The sequence below is a fragment of the Elaeis guineensis genome, chromosome 13, assembly GCF_000442705.2.
Source record: "Elaeis guineensis isolate ETL-2024a chromosome 13, EG11, whole genome shotgun sequence".
Classification (NCBI taxonomy): domain Eukaryota; kingdom Viridiplantae; phylum Streptophyta; class Magnoliopsida; order Arecales; family Arecaceae; genus Elaeis; species Elaeis guineensis.
Window position 1 is genome coordinate 61,956,168 of NC_026005.2, and position 18,431 is coordinate 61,974,598.

An 18,431-nucleotide genomic window follows, 5' to 3' on the forward strand; every position below is an offset into this window, starting at 1 on the left:
CTTCTGAAATACTTGTGATTAAATAAAAGTGTTAGACAGTTGTATATTAGTTGTCAAAATACACCTAGCTAGCTTTCCTCTTTAGTAAGATTTGGATGATTTGTACATGGATGTCAAGATACACCTAGCTAGCTTTCCTTTTTAGTAAGATTTGGATGAGATGTATATGGATTATGTATAAGTTGTATATAAGTAGGCGTAGGTTGGCACTTGCCTGATTTAGTTTATCTCTTATGTATAAAAGGAGCCTGTAATATATTTAGGCATCAAATAATATAGCAGATTTATCTTTTCTATTGTGGTATTAGAGCATTAGGGCTCACGTCCTAAATCCCTGCTGTGCCGCCACGCCACACTCGCCCCGGGCCGGGCCGTTCCATCTCGACCATGACTTCTAGTTCCATTATTATGACTCTTTTGGTCATCAACATCAAGAGTCTTGTCACCATCGAGCTGATTGAGAACAACTTACTTTGGAAGAAAGTCTTTTCTAATGTTCTTTCTATCTTTAAGGTGTTAGGACATGTGAACGGTACCAGCCTCCCACCTCCTGCATTTATTGAAGATGATTCAAAAAAATCGTCTTCCTAATCCGGCATTTGAGACCTAGCAGAATAAGGATAGCACTATTCAGTTGCGGCTCGTTGCCACCATGTCCCCTAATTTGCTTCAACATATTCTTTCTGGTACTAAAAACACTGCTGGAAATATTTGGCTTGCCATTGAGAAGCACTCTGGTGACAAAACCACAACTATGGAGTTTCAGTTAGAGAGTGAGCTTCGCCTTTTGAAGGACATTATGTCTATCTCTGACTATATCCTAAAAATTAAGGATATTAGTCAGAGTTTTCGCTCCATTAGTAGTCATAGGACAGATGGCTGCTCTTCATAGACTTTCCGAGGAGTACAGGAGTTTCATTACCACTGTTACTACGTGTGATAATCTTCCTAATCTTGAGGAACTTCGCCTGCTACTTCTTTAGGAGGAACAGCAAGATTAGTGCTTTAGTGCTCTTCATAGTTTCGCTCCTCCCACTGGCCATTCTACTGCCTTTGTGGTTGCACGTGGTGATGGTCGGCCAAGCAATCAAGGTGGCTGCAAAGATCAATCTCGTGGAGGCAGAGGCAATCGTGGAGGACGACACCAGGGATCGGGATAGATGACTAACTATCAATATGGTGTTCAGCCAAACTACTACTAGCAGTAACATCCACACTATCGAGCCACACCACCTCCCAGAACTCCTCCTAACCCTTCCTTCTTTCAGAAGCAATCTGCCCTACATGCCAGATATGTGGTAAATTTAATCACACAACACTTGAGTATAAACAACACTTTAATCATAATTATATATCCTATGATATACCACAGTCTTTTGCTGCCATGAGTATTTCACAGGATAAGTTTGACGAGGAGGTGTGGTACCCTGACACAGGGGCAACGAACCACATGACTGCCACTTCAGGTATACTTTCACACTCTCAACCTTAACACGATAGTGATCATATTCTAGTAGGAAATAAAGAACAAATTGCTATTCATGCTGTTGGTGAATCTAGACTGCATACACCTCATACTAACTTTCCTTTGCATAATATTTTAGTCGTTCCTTTCATTAAAAAAAATTGTTATCTGTTCGATAATTTTGTCGTGATGATAACTGTTCTATGAAATTTGATTCATGACTTTTCTGTGAAGGATTTAAGAAGAAGGAAGGAGCTTCTTCGGTGCAGTAGTCTTGGCTCGTCACTTTATCCTATTGCTTCTCAAGTTTTCATTGTCAGTGTTACAAATAAGATGGCATTAGCAGCTATCCAGTTAAGTCCTGAACTTTGGCATAGGAGATTAGGTCATCCCAGTAGTGATGTTTTGCTTCGTTTTTTGAAAGATATTAATAATGCTTCATATGCATCTGTTAAGTCTCTTCAATTCAATAATTGTAATGCTTGTCATCTTGGAAAGCATGTCAAATTATCATTTAGTATTTCTCAATCAAAATCTTCTTATCCATTTGAACAAATTCACTCTGATGTTTGGCAATCATCTGTTCTTTCTCCCTTTGGATATCGGTATTATGTGTTGTTTGTTGATGATTTTTCTTGATATGTCTGGGTATATACTTTTAGATTTAAACATGAAGTTTATGATAACTTTGTGATATTTCATGCCATGTTAAAAAATATTTACAAAGCAAATATCTGTTACTTTTATTCTGATGAGGGAAAAGAGTTTGTTAATAAGGTTTTTATTGATTTTCTGAGTGTCAATGATATTTTTCATCGATTATCGTGCCTCTATATGTCTCAGCAAAATGGCATTGCTGAGTGCAAAAATAGACACATAGCAAATGCTATTCGCCCTCTTTTATTTCAATCTGCCATTGCCAGTACAGTTTTGGACTGAAGCCCTACACTATGCTGTATTTCTTTTAATTTGCACTCCATCATTGACTGTTTTGAATGGCTCCACTGCTTATCAAAAATTACATGGATATTCTCCTCCTGATGTGAATGTTATCAGAGTTTTTGGGTGTTTTTGTTATCCGAACATTCAGGATATTGCATCACATAAGCTCCATCCACGGTCTCTACCTTGTGTTTTTTTGGCCCTTCTGAGCATCACAAGGGATTTCACTGTTTATATCCTCCTTATGGTAAAGTTCTCATTTCTCATCATGTTGTGTTTGTTGAGTTTGTATTTTCCTACACTTGTTTACAGTCCTTTTCAAAGCAATCACATGACATGCCTACTGCTGGTGACTTAAATAAACTGAATTTTTTGTCTCACATCCACAACATGATTTAGATCCCTCCGTTGCCTGCTCCATTTTTGAGTTGGTATTTCACATGTCACATTTTGATATCAATGACAACATCGTTGCATTTGCATCTGCATCTGATCTAGCCCTAGATTCACCTAGTGCTGTTGCTACTTGTTCTCCTGCTCCTACTATGGATACTAACAGTTTTGCGGAGGTTCCTGTTGGTAGTCATGTGGATTGATCATCGGTTCGGATTGTGTATCAACGCACTTGGATACGAACTCCTCCTGAATCTACTCTGGTTCCCACACCCCCCAGGTAAATTCTACCCAATCCAATATTACTGCTGACCCTAAACCTCCTAGACAACCTTGTCCTATTCTACAACGCTCGCACCATATGATTCTTAGATATCAGTCCTCTTCTTAGGCTGTTCCCTCTGCATTGCTTGTATCTTCTTGTTCTGATTTTCTATAGGAACCATCGATGTTCAAAGAGGCTTCTCAATTATATTGTGACAACCTTAGTGCAACCTATCTTGTTGCTAACCCTGTTCTCCATGCTTGCACTAAATATATTGAACTTGATCATCATTTTCTTCGAAAGAAACTGCAGTGTGACGAGCTGTCCATGTTTCATATTTCCTCTGACAAGCAATTGGCTGATATCTTCACTAAACCACTATCTACATCGCGCTTTCATACTCTCTACACCAATCTTCACATCCATCTACCGGATGCTCAGCTTGCGGGAGAATGTTAGACAGTTGTATATTAATTGTTAAGATACACCGAACTAGCTTTCCTTTACGGTAAGATTTGGGTGAGTTGTACATGGGTGTCAAGATACACCTAGCTAGCTTTTCTTTCTAGTAAGATTTGGATGAAATGTACATGAGTTGTGTATAAGTTGTATATGCGTAGTCGTAGGTTGGTACTTGCCTGACTTAATTTACCTCTTGTGTATATAAGGAGGCATCCAGTAATATATTTGGACATCAAGTAATATGGCAATTTATCCTTTCTATCAAAAAGGATAAACTAAATCCGTAGCACTATGAATTCGATGCTCGGAAGCAACTCTAATACTATGAAAATTACATGACACTGAAAAAATAGAAATGCAAATCCGTGAACCAACAGGAGTCCTATCCTTTGAAAGTGAGGACATAGGAACGTAAAAGAAACTTCAGATTGAAACAAAATAATTATTATTCCATGAAGATATCCACTAAGTAATAATATTTGAGAATTTCAGAGATAAAAGAAATGCTAATTTCTGAAAATACACAACGATCTTCTACTTATGAATCCATATTCCAAATCTCATTCATGTTACACACTTATTGAAATGCAGCGATTTCTCTATTTTGGTATTATATAATTGCCTTTTATTTTTTTTTTAAGATGTATACACATGGTTATGCATGTCCAGCAATTTCAACCAATTATTATGTATATGTTTTAGATGGTATGTGTCATATGGATTTGTTTAATTTACAGAACGTATTGTATCTGTTTGGTTACTTGTGATAATCATTATGTAATCATTATAAGTATTTTTTTTCCCCACGAAACTTCATACATGAAAAAAAAAACAAAGGAATCTGTCCAATCAAGAAGCGATGGGTATGTCAAAGTGTAATTGATCCTGTAAAAACTCGAGACATACATGTTTCAGATGTGCAACATAAGCCACAAGAGTGCTTAGAATGTAAACTAAAACATTCGAAGAGAGAATAGCTTCTGCAGTTCTTGCACTGATTGCAAAGGGAATAAGAAAATGCTAGCATTGTCATTTGCAAACTTCTACTGGTCTTGCAGTGTCTCAACTTGCAACAACAAAAAGAAAACAGACACTACTTTGCCATGTTGAGTGTAGAAGGATCACTGATATGGACGGAAGGTCATTTAAATCTGGTTTATGTGTATGCCCAGAAAAGTAGGTCATCAAACTAACTGCATCTTTTATTCATTCTAACAGAATTCCTGAAGAAATGCTCTGATCAGTTGAAATCAAAAACCATAACCATTATCAAATTGCATAAAAGTTTGATTTTTGTCGCACAATCTGTTAAGCTGATATTAATTTGCATTCTGTTACTAAAGACTAGTTTTCATTTTAGATTTCCGAGAATATTGAATATTCTGATTGTGATCTGTGATATTCCAGAGAGTCCCAGTAGAAGAAAAGTTGACATACATTTTGGAAAAAAATGCTTATTCTTTGTTTTCAGATCATCATCATACATGTCGAGTCTTAATATGAAAACAATTTTTAGAAAACCTAATATGGTATTATTTAAATTATATATTTTATATTTAAATTAATCTAAAAAACTTCACGAACAATAAGATCCAATCACTATTAGTTATAAACAGCCTAACTATTATTAGTTATTGCCAGATCAACAAATACCAAATCAATAAGTACAAGAGGTAAACAAAGGTGACTCAATGCGCAAGGCTCCCACTAGTGTGAGGTTTGGCGAATGATAAATATACAGAGTCATATCCCTGCATGCAGAGAGGTTGATTTCAAACTTGCGACACTCAGATCACAATGGAGCAATTTTATCATTGCACCGAGGCCCACCCTCTTATATGAGGTGACAGTATTCAATAATGTAAATCAATGAATGCTCTATACTCTACAGATATCCTGCAAACAAGTTACAATTGATCTATGCAAAATAAATTTCACAATTTGATTAATAGTTCAGGAATAATGTAATTTTAGAGAATAACGTGTGTTGTTTGGTCATACAATTAGTTAGATAGGCAATTGGACACATTACACACTAATATGAATGTATACATATACGGAAGAAATAATTCATTATAAAATTCACACTGACAGATTGCATATTTCGACCTGAAGCTAGTAATATTTCTCTAATAAATTATTTAACCAAAAAATGGTCTCAGAGGATTAGGTTTGTTCCCAAACTTGAGAAACTTCTAGTACTTGCATATATTAGGTCCTCAACAACTCAAGAAACTTCTACAGCACTTAGGTTGACTTGGAAATTTTGTTTTAGAGTCCACCGAAAGCTCAGAAAAGTTCCCAAGGTTTATTCTTTCATTCTGTCAGGCTTTATTTTTTCATTATTTGTCATTACTAAGTAGCCTCAGCATAAATTTAAGACTAATAATTTATCTGATTTTAAGATAGTGGGGATTAAGATTCAAACAAGCAAATTTTTTCTCTACAATATTATCTTGTCATGTCTTCATTTTTCGATAGGCAAATCACTCATGCACTAACATCCAGACAAGGTGTTTGCATGCAAACTAATTCTGTCACCTGATCACATAATCTTCAATTTCCTTCAGCTACAGACACAAAAACTATAACTGCAATCTCATCCCATAGTTTTCAATCTCCTTCAATTAATCTATGTTTTATATTTTACCTCATTCCATAAAATCTATGAGTCCTTCCAGGAGATCGTATTATTTACGTATCATGTTAGATATCTTTAGTACTTATAGGACCAGGAAATTTTCCTTGACCGGAAAAAGGTGATGAACCTTCTTGTAATCAGTAAAGATCATCAAAGGGTTACTGAAACTTTATGTGGATATCAATGGCCCCAGCAGAGCAAGCCAACATGAATTACGCAAAGGATGCCTTGCCATTTTTTTTCTTTATTTACTTCTAATGGGGAAAGGCGCCGCAGGGGGCATGGGCGGGTTTGTAAACTATCCCAAATTTTGGATCTAGAAAGAATAATTGTGAACTTAATAGGCACATTTCTATCTCTGAAGGCTGCAAACTTAGCTATGTGATACTTATTGATGATTTGTATGTGAAGGACATGATTACTAGTTGATACATATGAAGAAGATATGCTCATTCTTTAGATAGCCATGTGCAAGAACCTCTAAGCTAATCGGGCTCTTAATTTTGGTCCTATAAATGATGATCCTGAACAATCTCCAAAATTTTCCCCCTGCACACTATGAATATTCAAATGTCTCTGCACAATAAAGGTTCCAAAAAATACTCACAAGGGTAATCTCGTTTCCTAATCAGAAAATGAATGATACTGCTCATTCAATAATAGCTTTCGTTCTCATCATATGTTAGCATGCTAATACGAAGATTTTCATTAATGATGGAAAGATTGACATTCCATGTATGGTATATCACTGAAATTAGATGACAGTAGAGTTATAATACATAACCGGCCATCTGTTACCAATTACTGATAACTTAGCCATTAGAAGTACATATCATCTATCACCTAAAGGCAAACCTGTTCATGGTAATCCCACCTTGCTCTGGTTGTAGATTCTTCATATAATATTTTGATCCACATAAGAAATTGATTTTTTTCCTCCTTTCATCTGGAATGGACTCTATAGAACATTCTGAGAAACCACGCCTCACAAACCTGCATCATATTTAAAAAAGGAAAATAAGATCATTGAATCAACAGCAAAACCGAACTCTTTTTCCTCCAAATGATGTCTGCAGATATTATTCAAAGAACAGTTGATATTTGTTAGTGCAACACTTGTTTGTAGTTGTTAATACGTGTTAAGATATAAGGCAAAAAATGGGTGACAAATTGTGATAAGAATATTAAGGTCAGAAATAAATAATATAGATTTTCTGAAATAGTTGTCTTTAAGTCATAACAATCTCAACAAGGTTTGAAATACCATTGGAATGGGATAGGGCCTGGGTTGCTGGAACCAGTCCCATATGGGGCATCTCAGCCTGGATGGTTTGCTACAGGCTGGTATAAAACCTGGTTTAGCCAGGAGACACTTATATCAGTCATCCCAGCCTAACCAGGCAGGTCCCAACCAATATTGATACCAATATTATTGGTACGAGACCGCCTCAACCAGGATGCCCCATGATTTGTCTTTCTTAAGGAAATAGAGGGCTAGGTAGGTTTAGAGATGCCTTTAGGCATCGTGGAAGGCCCTTCGGACCCCATAATGTGAGAAGAGAGAGAGGAGAGAGAAAGAGAGGAAGGTTTTTCCTCTCACCATGGAGGGATTGCCGTTACTACAGCATGGAAGAGCATGCCTTTCGGGGTGAGACTCTTCGATCTCTCTTTTTCGGCCCAAAGTTGGCAAAAGTTAAATAAAAGAAGAAAACCTACATTTTTTGCAAAGATCCTGATTTTTAGTCCCCGCACAAATCTTAGAGCAAAAAAAAAATGAAAACCGAAGGAGTCCACTTCGAATCCGACCAGAAGAAGGATCCTAGGGGCATCCAAAGTGTCGCCCAAATCCTCAGTCAACAATCTGCGAAATTGTGGGTTTAGAGGGTTCTTTCCGTCGAATGATTTTCAGTGAGTCACTATCAATCGACCACCGGAGTTGAGGTAAAGATCTTCTATTCTCCTTCCTCTCTTTTTTTTTTTCGAGCAACAAAAAGTCCTTGACGGCTGGATTGAGCCATCGGCCATCGGATTTCATAGAGGATCAACCTCCCCTATTTTTGCTTTCTTTTTTCCTTTCACCGAAGCAGTCGCTGTCGTCAGCCATGATTGGCTATGGAAGGCCGAGGTCACCGGGGGTCCGCCACCGCGAGGGGTCACTGCTCATCTAGGGTTGCTGCCATGGGAGGTGGCTGGCCTCAAAACATCCCCTCCTGTTTCAACGAAGAAGAAAGAAAACGAGAAAAAAAGAAGGGAAAAAAAAAGAAAAGAAAAAGAAAAAGAAAAGAAAAAAAGGAAAAAGAAAAAAAAGAGGGACCTTTCTCTCTTTTCCCTCTCCTCCTTTACCTTCTCTCTCTATAATTTTCTCTCTCTACTTTCTCTTCCTGAAATTCTCTCTCTAGATTGTTTCTCTCTCTCTCTATGAATTTCTCTCTAAAATCTGATGGACTAGTAGAGGGTCTAGATGTATAGGTATGCTTAGATTGACCAGTTGAATGCTGTGAGAAGTCTTGGACCTGTAGTGTTAGGATTGTTTACCACGATTTCTACAATCTATAATCATTTATGAATATTTATGCTTGGTCTTGATTATGTAGATGTGCAATTATCTATAGAAGATGTTGAGCGGAACACCTTGATCCCAAGTTTATAAATCGAAGGGTTGACCGATAGCTATACTTGAGTCTGAGACCGATAGAGGTAAGGGTCCCTTTACACAATCACCTATATATATGATTTTTCTGTATTATGCATGATGATATTTTTGGTTTCACATCGAATGTATGATTCTTTGCTATATTTATATCATATGTTGACTATTTTGATTGTTGGAAACATAATATCTGATGTTTTAGAATTAAATAATAATTTAATATAAATTATTGAATAATTGTTGATTGAGAAAGAGGATTTGAACTGGTCATGATGTGGGTTGCCAATCACAGGCCGAATCGTGACATCTTGGATTGCTAGTCATGGGCCGAATCATGACAGTGATTTGGCACTGCAGGTCGAAGCACGGATATCTTGGTTTGTCACCATGGATCGAAGTGCGGATATCTTAATTTGCCACCGAGGGTCGAAGCGCAGTTATTATGGTTTGCCACTACGGGCCGAAGCACAGTTATTATGGATTGCTAACGCGGGCCGAAGAGCGGATATTATGGATTGCCACCACGGGCCGAAGCATGTTTATGGTTTGGCAATTGCGGGCCAAAGCGCGACTATGATTAGTCCAAATGGAAAGACGATGATTGATTTGAAAAATGTTAATGAATTATAAATAATAAAACGCATGAACATACATGTGATATTTATGATGGATTTGTAATAATATATGATTTGTGATATATATATATATATATATATATATATATATATATATATATATATATATATAAAACTGTTGAGTTATATTGCATATCTGACACAAGATTTTGTGACTTAAGATTTCTCTTTGATAATTGTTCATTTATTATGTTGAATTATATTATTATATTGGTGTACGTGTAATGGAATTCTTACTGAGCTATAAAGCTTACAACCCCCTTCTTTTTTTTATTTTTCAAAGTTACAGGATGCTTATACGTGGTTAAGATTAGGATCACAATTGGAAATGATTGATTAAATAGAGCACCATCAATAACAGTTGGATGACCAAGTTTTGTAAATTATATAAGTTTTGATATTTATTAATGTGGGATATTTGTTAAGAATTGAGATCAATAGTTCACAAGATCTTGAGGTTGTAATGAAATTCTAAGGCCTTGCATATTCTTTAGGATCTTGTCCTAAGGAGTGTATCGCCATCATGTATCTGACGTGCATGCTGGGTTCGAGACGTGACATTTATTTCTCCAATTTGAATTTTGGATAGGTTGTAGGATGGATAGCATCCTATAACATGGTGATTTTTATTTTTTTGACCAATATTTTTTTTAATTTTTTCTGTATTGAAATTAATAAAAATATGAGAATTTTAGTCCCAAAAATGTAGCATGCTTGCATTCATTGTATGTACATGCTACAATTTTTTTCTAGATATCTTCGTGAAAATATGTGCAATCAAGGAAATAATTAAAGAGTCACAAGTTCCTTAAAAATCTAAAAATTATCTCTAGTTGTCCTAAAATATTAATGTAATTCTTAAACTTGATTGTCATGCATCAGTGTTTAGTTGATTTTCCTATTTTTTAATGGAAAAATAAATAGAAAATTGAAAATTATTAGTTAAATGTAAACATAGAACATGCATTGATAATTAACATGATGAGTCTTAAAATTGCCATCTAATTTCATTGATTAACATACAATTTTCTGATTTCAATCTATTTTTAAAGAAATAGCTAAAAAATTCTAAAAAAGAGTTTTTTGTTAAAAACATGGATATGTGTTTGATAAAGACTGAAATATTCGAAACTATTATCTTGCATTTTGTTCATAAATGAAAGCGGCAAAACTTTTAAATTATGTTTTAAATGAAAAGATGAGACATGGAACAAAAGGAGATGAGAAGCGATATCAAGAGACTTGGGAGTTGTTACATAGGTTGGAGGGTGTCAAGACTAATGATATTTGCAAGTGCATTAGATAGCTATAGTGGATAGTAGATCTCATCATATGCTGGAAGTGGATCTCCTGGTGCATCACACGGATAGAATGAATCTTGACTATTGTCAAGATCATAGTATTGTTTCCTACTATCCTAAGCAGGTGTGGCCAAGCTCTAATGAGTACTAGATGTATGCACATCTGCAGTCTTAGGAGCCATAGACTGGTCATTATGCGATATCTTATGACCCAATGGGGGCAATATCCAATCTTGTATAATATTCCAGGTCCAAACTACCAACAAGACCCGGATGTATATGAGAGGCATCAACATTCTACATAGGATCAAACTATTAAAGTTATGATTTTCCTTTTTCAACAGTATATTGTATTTGCCATTCTTCACTCATAAATCTTGTTGGTTGATTGATAATTCAGTGTCCGTGATGATACTGACACTCAATTATCACAAAGACTTTAAAAACATTATTTCAACATTAAAAAATACAAAACATGCTAGCCTAAACATGTTGCGCATAAAAACATAAAAGGTAATGAAAAAAAAAAAAAATTGGCGGCCTTGGTATGGTACTGGAATGAAGGTCCATATCATCTCAATATGGGATGCTCCGTATTGTACTGGTTTGGCTAGAAATTGATACCAGGCCGGTTTGGTTTTTAAAACCTTGATCTTAAAGTACTTGTTCCTAAAACTAGATGCATAGCACATGCGTGCTATCAAACAAGTGAATCTAGGCCTAAGACATGACAATTCTCCATAAATTATAGCATTATCAAGATGATATCTTTCCAAATTTTCTTCATAATCTGCAGAATGCAGATCATGGAAAGAAAAAGAGTGACAATTACATTCATCAATAACTAAAGAAGCTTACATGATAATTAGATTCATGGATAAGTGTAAGATGAGCTAGTTTTCACTTATAAACCGAGCCTGCTCCTGAGTCAAATTGAATACTGTGCTAGTCTTCTGTGTCTAGGGGTGCCTTTGGAATCACAAATGTTGCTAGGCCAGTTGAGAACCAATAAGTTAGGAAGAGGTAGGAAGTGATCCACAAGTAACTAGAAGGATAGAGGAAAATGAAGACATTTTTGGTTGTTTTTCTCGAGAACATAAAAGCTCTCAAGACAACAAATCCTCTGGGGTAGCTAATTCAGCTCAGATGAAAAAACATCTACTGCTTCCCACTAGTGCAGACATTAAGGGGACTAAATGGAATCAAATAAACTATAACATCATTGGTTTTGTTATGAAAGTTCAGAAACCTAGATAGTGTTGCTGCTACCTATACCTTATGTAAAATAATGAATCCAAAACCAAGACCTTTGTGACTTCAGCAGTCTCAACCTTGTTCACCATGTCCTCATGAGCTAATGTTAGCTGTCCCTACCCTGGTAATTTCATGATATGTGATAACATAAACATTTTTCTTTTATTGTAATGCTAACATAAATGCAAAGGCTTCTCTTTCATCAGGAGAAATCACAATTGCGATGACATCCACACGCACTCTATCCTCTATAAAGTAATTGTTTCACAGAGCCAATGAGGATAATTCCTGCACAGTACTGGAGAGGATTCTCGATTCAATCCAGATAAAAGCCTACATTTATGCAGTTTTTCTTGTTTCACCTGAATGTCATCGAATCTCTGTCACAGATAGAAGAAAGCTAATTGACTTTAAGCATATATCATGCTTTTTTCTTGTTGGCCCTAAGCGTCATCTAAATCTCTGGTGCAACTAGAAGAAGGCTAACTTACTTCATGGAGAACAATAGTTTGACAGAATCATCTTCCCTTCAAGAAACTAGCTATCTCTAATAGAACTGTTAAGTATGGTTCAAATTGTTCTTTCAAAAATAGGCTTCTTCATGCATGCCCTTGGCTATCTCCAGAAATAACAGTTCATTGTGGATATTGACATCACTTGAGAAGATGTTACAAGGGCATTGCCTCACTCATCATATCTAGGATAAACTTCCTTTGGTGGACAAATGATTTATCACATTTTCATCATCCCCAAATTGAATGGATGCACCCAATATCAACATGCTAAACTGTTCAATCCACAACAATTAAGAAGTAATTTGTTGTGTGGAATTTCCACTTCCGCCTTCAGATTTCAAAGTGGCTCTTCGTTGTAGCTCAGCTGTTCCCTAAGCTCAACATTCACTATTAAGTAGGGGGTTTCATGGGGTTGAGGTGTAGACAGTTTCCACCCAGCTCTTCCTCCTCCCTACTTATGTACCTTTTCTCTCTTCTCCCAGTCCAAAAGGGCTGTTCTTTGATGTGTACTCTCACTTTCTTAGTGAAAGTTGGAAAGGTCTTTGGCCCTCCCTTTTCCTTAAGATAATAAAAAAAATGATTAACTTGTTAGAGGTAAACACTTGATTTAATGTAACAATGATTGAAAATCCCGGCACAAACAAGTGGAAAATCTTGCAAACATATTTTTCAGATTTCAAATCTTCCACACTTGATCCTAGACTAACGCTACAATGTACACCTCCCAATAATCCTAACTAGGCATGGAATCAGTTTCTTTCCTTAGAACTGAAACATATAACAGCTATTGTAATCATCTTCATTAACTCACAACAGACTTCGAAAATTTAAAAAAGAGCATAATGGACTTGGAATGATAAGGGAGTCCTGTCTCATGTAAATAGATCGATTGACAATTTTATTTATGGTCTCTTTGACTTCAATCAGAAATCACATGACATGAATAAAGTAAAAGATGAACATTATGAATTATAAACAGGATTATTTATAGTGAAGACAGATTAAAATTCATAAAAAGTATCTGACCTTGTTAATTACTAGGTATCAGAAATGCAGATCATGTACACACACATGGAGTTTGCTATTGATATGATATTTGAAAGCTGTGAAGTCAATTTCATTGGAAATGATAGGAGGTTCAACTTGAGCAAGACTAAGCTAATGCTATGGAGTACCTAAATTTGCAGAGTTTTATGGATTTGCATATCAAGAAGAGTACAAACCAAGGTTTGTTGTACCGGTACCGGACGGCGTGCCGGTGCCGGACCGGTACGGTACAGTATCGGTACCGTACCATACCGATACATGGTACGCCCGGGCGTACCGGTCCGGTACCGGTACACAATTTTTTTCGATTTTCAAATTTTTTTTTTTAGATTTTTAAAGTTAATAATTGATAAATACAACCTCAATATGGCATTATATTGCATATTATTGACATATTTGGATTCAATTTGGAGTTAGATTGCGGTACAAAGACTCTTGATCCAAAATTTCAAACATATATGTATTTACATTATATTTCAACTATGTCATCTTAAAACTAAAGAAAAAATATATAAAATACGCATTAAAATGTATCTAAATATTTAAGTACAAAGCGCAATAACTGATATACGAACCTTAAGATGTGCTCTGCATTTAATTTTTTGTCGAGTGTCTTTGACGCTCGTAGATATCTGGATCATCAACATAGTCTGAAGGGACATCAGTCCAACCCTCTAGCCAAGCTGCACCGTACTTTTGAATATTCATCATCCCATAAGGCATCCTCTCTGGATTGTAAGACATCTCAGACCTCTCGCTAAAATTCTGACTCTGAAAAGTATCCTCGAGATGATGGTATAGTTGTGGAGGAGCCCATCCAAATATGCCAGTAGCAAAATCTGATTCGTAAGATGCTCCAGGCTGCATAGGGTAGTAACCACTAGAAGATGATGCCTCGGATGCACCATATGCATATGGATCATAAGGTGGCTGTGGATAATAGGATCCATAATGCGAGGATGATCCAGATACATCCATGGACCCTACTCCACGTGCAAGATCGTTCGCAGCTGCATCATGTGCTGGACGACCTCTAGGAGCCCGTCGTCTATATGAAATCGGCTCCCCACGATCTCTACCGACTCGTCCACCATGATCCCTATCCTGTGTGACATGCGTAAACTGAGACTCACCGATGAATCGAATATCACCCTGTGGCTGTCTCATAAACGGTAGTCTCCTGTCCTCCAGTTCCTCTCTGATCATCAGATCCATGGCTACTACTACCAGTATCATCATCACTCTCCCTGGTATTCGTATCTGAATCAGATAGCTCCTGTACTCTCGAGAGTGGTGCACGTGCAACTGTCTTTTCCTTTCCCCCCTTGTGCCCCTCTGTGACTGAGTTTTCTGTGATTGGGAGGATGGATGCCTTCTTGCTGGCTGCCGGGAGGAACGTCTATACATCTCTCACTCGAATCTCTGGGAAGATATGTATCGGATAGCGAGTCATATGATGAATGAGTCCCTCGTGTCCCCTCAGACTGTGGCTGATCAGTTGGAACCCTATGTGGAATATTTTTTTCTGCCCATTGCCCTTGATCCACCCTGATCTCCCTTGCCACTACACTGGCTGGTCGTGGAGGGGATCCTGACTCATCAAGCTGTGGCTCCTGCTGCTGACCTGCAAGCCATCCGATGATCGAATCATCATCCTCGTCGGCATAATCATCCAGCGTCGGATCAGTGTACTTCAACTGAACTTCCTCCAGAATACATTTTAGTCTCAACCTCAGATTGTAGTGAATATATACAAGATCGTTGAGGCATTTTTGTGTCAGACGATTTCTCTGTTTGTTGTGGATAAGGACGAAAGTGGACCAATTACGCTCACAGCTACTAACAGAGACCGTCTGAGAATTCAACTACAAAAGCAAAATTATATATCAAATTTGATGATATTATTAAGCAAAATTACATATCAATCTACATTGCTCATTATTGATATGTAATTTACCTGAATTCATCTGCTTTTTGCTTACGACAGCTGATGGGACTCCAAAACTGTCTGATCCCTCTCTAAACTGTTTTGTCTGAAATAAAATATATTTATTATTTATAAATATATCAGATCGAATCCAGTTGAATAATTACATCTGTTTTAAATTAGCATACCTCTTGCAGACACAACGATGCGATTTTTGGATCGAGCACCATCTTATATATGACATTGCGAAGAGCAGCAAGAAGCTCGCTATCCATATCTATTCCCGGAATAGTATACTGAAATCTCGGATTCAAGTAATAAGCTGCAGATAAATTTCAAGACTGATTAAGCATAATTTTATTTTCATGCTTCGAAAAAATATTTTAAAACATTCTTGAATCCAAACTTACCAGCTAGATGCAAATCTCTGCCCATCTGATAGTTCCAACGGTGCTCAATAATGTTAATGAATTCTTGAGCATGCTTGGGATCATTCTCACTGATCTGTTTCTTTGCCTTCTCCATCATGTAATATAGGAAGCCCATCTGAGGGTATCTCTCGCTGTCCACGATGTGAAGCACCTCATATAAAGGCTTGATAGCATTCACTATCTTCTCAGCCCGCTGTCAAAATGACTGACTCATCACCAAGTTCTCCACATGACTTCCATCAGTGCCGGCCCTCGCATATCTGCTCTCCTACCACTCGGTACTGACAAACATCTGACGTAGGGCTGTTTTCTTCTGAAGAAGACTATCAAGTGCTATGTAGTTGGTAGTAAACCGTGTGATACCCGATCGTAAGATCTCCCCCCAGTATACGTCCGCATCAATGAAAGAACCCATGTGTGGTTGTAGATGAATCTAGTAATGGTCTGGGCAATCTCCACTACCTGCTGCACCCTGCGAATCTTTCCGATATCCATCAATATAAGATCAATGCAATGTGCAGCACATGGGGTCCAGTATATCTGCGATCGCTGCTCCATCAGCAACTCTCCGGCAGTCTTATATTGTGGTCCGTTATCTGTGATGACCTGCACGACATGCTGCTCACCCACTGAATCAATCACCTCCTCCATCAGACCAAGGATATATGTGGCATCGTGCATCTTATCTGAAGCATCGATTGATTTATAAAAAAATATTTTTTCATCACAGTATGTCAAAAAATTAATGATGCTCCACCTAGTAGGACCTGTCCAACCATCACACATCACTGTCAGACCGTATGTAGGCCATTTATTTTTGTAAGAAGCAATCCATCTCTGCAGATCCTCCTTATTGCTGTCAAGAAGCTGACCATAGATGTCCTTAGGTCCTGGAAGATCTACACCCTGGCCGGCAGTCTCTATGGCTAAAATAGCAAATCGGTAGTAAGGATTGGCTGCTGCATTTGCTGGAATATGGCTGAAATGAAACATGATCCAATAGCTCGCCACATATCCTTCTTCTTATCTTTTTTCAGCATACTGTCAATTTTCTGCTGCTTTGAATCTTTGCTGGACAAAGCATGTGGATCCAAATCCTGAATGCTGGCTCCTGCTGGAATATCTCTGGAGGACCTCCTCCTACTGCCAAAAGCTCCCAATAAAGAAGACATGCTGCGTCTGCTCCCTCTACCACCAGGCTCTCTGACTGAGGTAGTCCTCCTGAACTCGAACTCTTCCCTACCAGTCGCTGATCCAGATCCTGATTCGTAGCATGATGGTCCGAATCGATCTCTGTACCGGGCCATCTCCTCCTACTGGTACTGATCCGCCAAGCTCGCATGAATGGCAGCCTCAATCTGTGCCTCCTCATCATCTGGAGCAGAAGCCTCCTCTGACTCTCTAGAGTGATAAGGTGGCTCTGCAGCTCGACGGTTTACTTCGATTTTTTTCTGCTTTGTCCTTTCCTTCGCTGCTTTCGAATCAGCAAAGTGCTTTTTCATCAATTGTCGGACTTCTTGCGGACATTTCCGATACATTGACACATCAGGATAGCCACCAGCTAGATGCTGCTTCAACCTAGTCACTCCTCCCTTAAACTCTGTGTTGCACCATTTGCATCTCTAATGATGCCGAGCCGAGAGCATCTCGCCATGATCCCAACCGATGTCACGCTCTTGATCTTTCTTCTTACTCATTTCTGCAGATATAACAAATACTAATTATTTCGAATTACCTGTAATATAACACTAATTACATATATTTTTTATTTGATAATATTTTTTACTATTTAAATATTTACAAAAAAAATTTCAAAAAAATCTCAAGTTAGATTCAAATATTTCAATTGTTTTGAATCATTCTAAACATTATTCTCAATTTCAAAACTAACACTGATTTTTTATTTTTTTAATAATTTTTATATAAATAAATATATACTATAAAATAGCTGATTAATTAAAGTGAACGAACGTCATGCTCTAAATTTTTTTCTTATAAATATATGCAAGTATAACAAAACACGATAGTTTAACGATAATTAAAATAATTATATATAATTTTAAAATAATTTTAATAATTATTTTAAAACTTATAAATTCAAAATAAATATGTTATATGCTTCAAATAATATTTTTAAATTAACTAAAATATAACACTATTTTTATATATTTTTTATTTTATAATTAAAATTTTAAATTTAAATAATTAAAAAAATAATTTTTTAATTTCAAATATTTGAAAAAAATTTAGAAATTAGATTTAAGTAGCTTGAATCATTCTAAACATGATTCCTAAACTCTGATTTTTTTTCCTAAAATTTATTTTTTTTAATTTTTAAATAAATAAATATTTAAAAATATTTAAAAAATATATAATTAACGAAAATTAATAATTTTGATGTCATCGTGTAGATCTTCTAAAGATCTATCACATATAATTAAATCATCCCAAAATCATAAGATTTTGGCATGATTTTCTCTTATTTTCATTCTTTCTCATTCTT

At 36.6% G+C, this 18,431-nt stretch overlaps 1 protein-coding gene across 2 annotated transcripts in view; it reads right to left on the reverse strand.

Moving 5' to 3' along the window:
* Positions 1-6,848: 6,848 nt before the first annotated feature.
* The window catches only part of LOC105060669 (probable amino-acid acetyltransferase NAGS2, chloroplastic), a 38,134-nt gene continuing 26,551 nt past the window's right edge, over positions 6,849-18,431 (reverse strand). Inside the window, exon 11 of one of the 2 annotated variants that reach the window (XM_010944462.3) lies at positions 6,849-7,161. In XM_010944462.3, coding sequence (XP_010942764.1) covers positions 7,008-7,161 — 154 coding nt within the window. In that variant the 3' untranslated portion in view covers positions 6,849-7,007. The remainder of the gene's footprint in view (positions 7,162-18,431) is intronic. The other variant, XM_019845849.2, reaches the window with a different exon arrangement.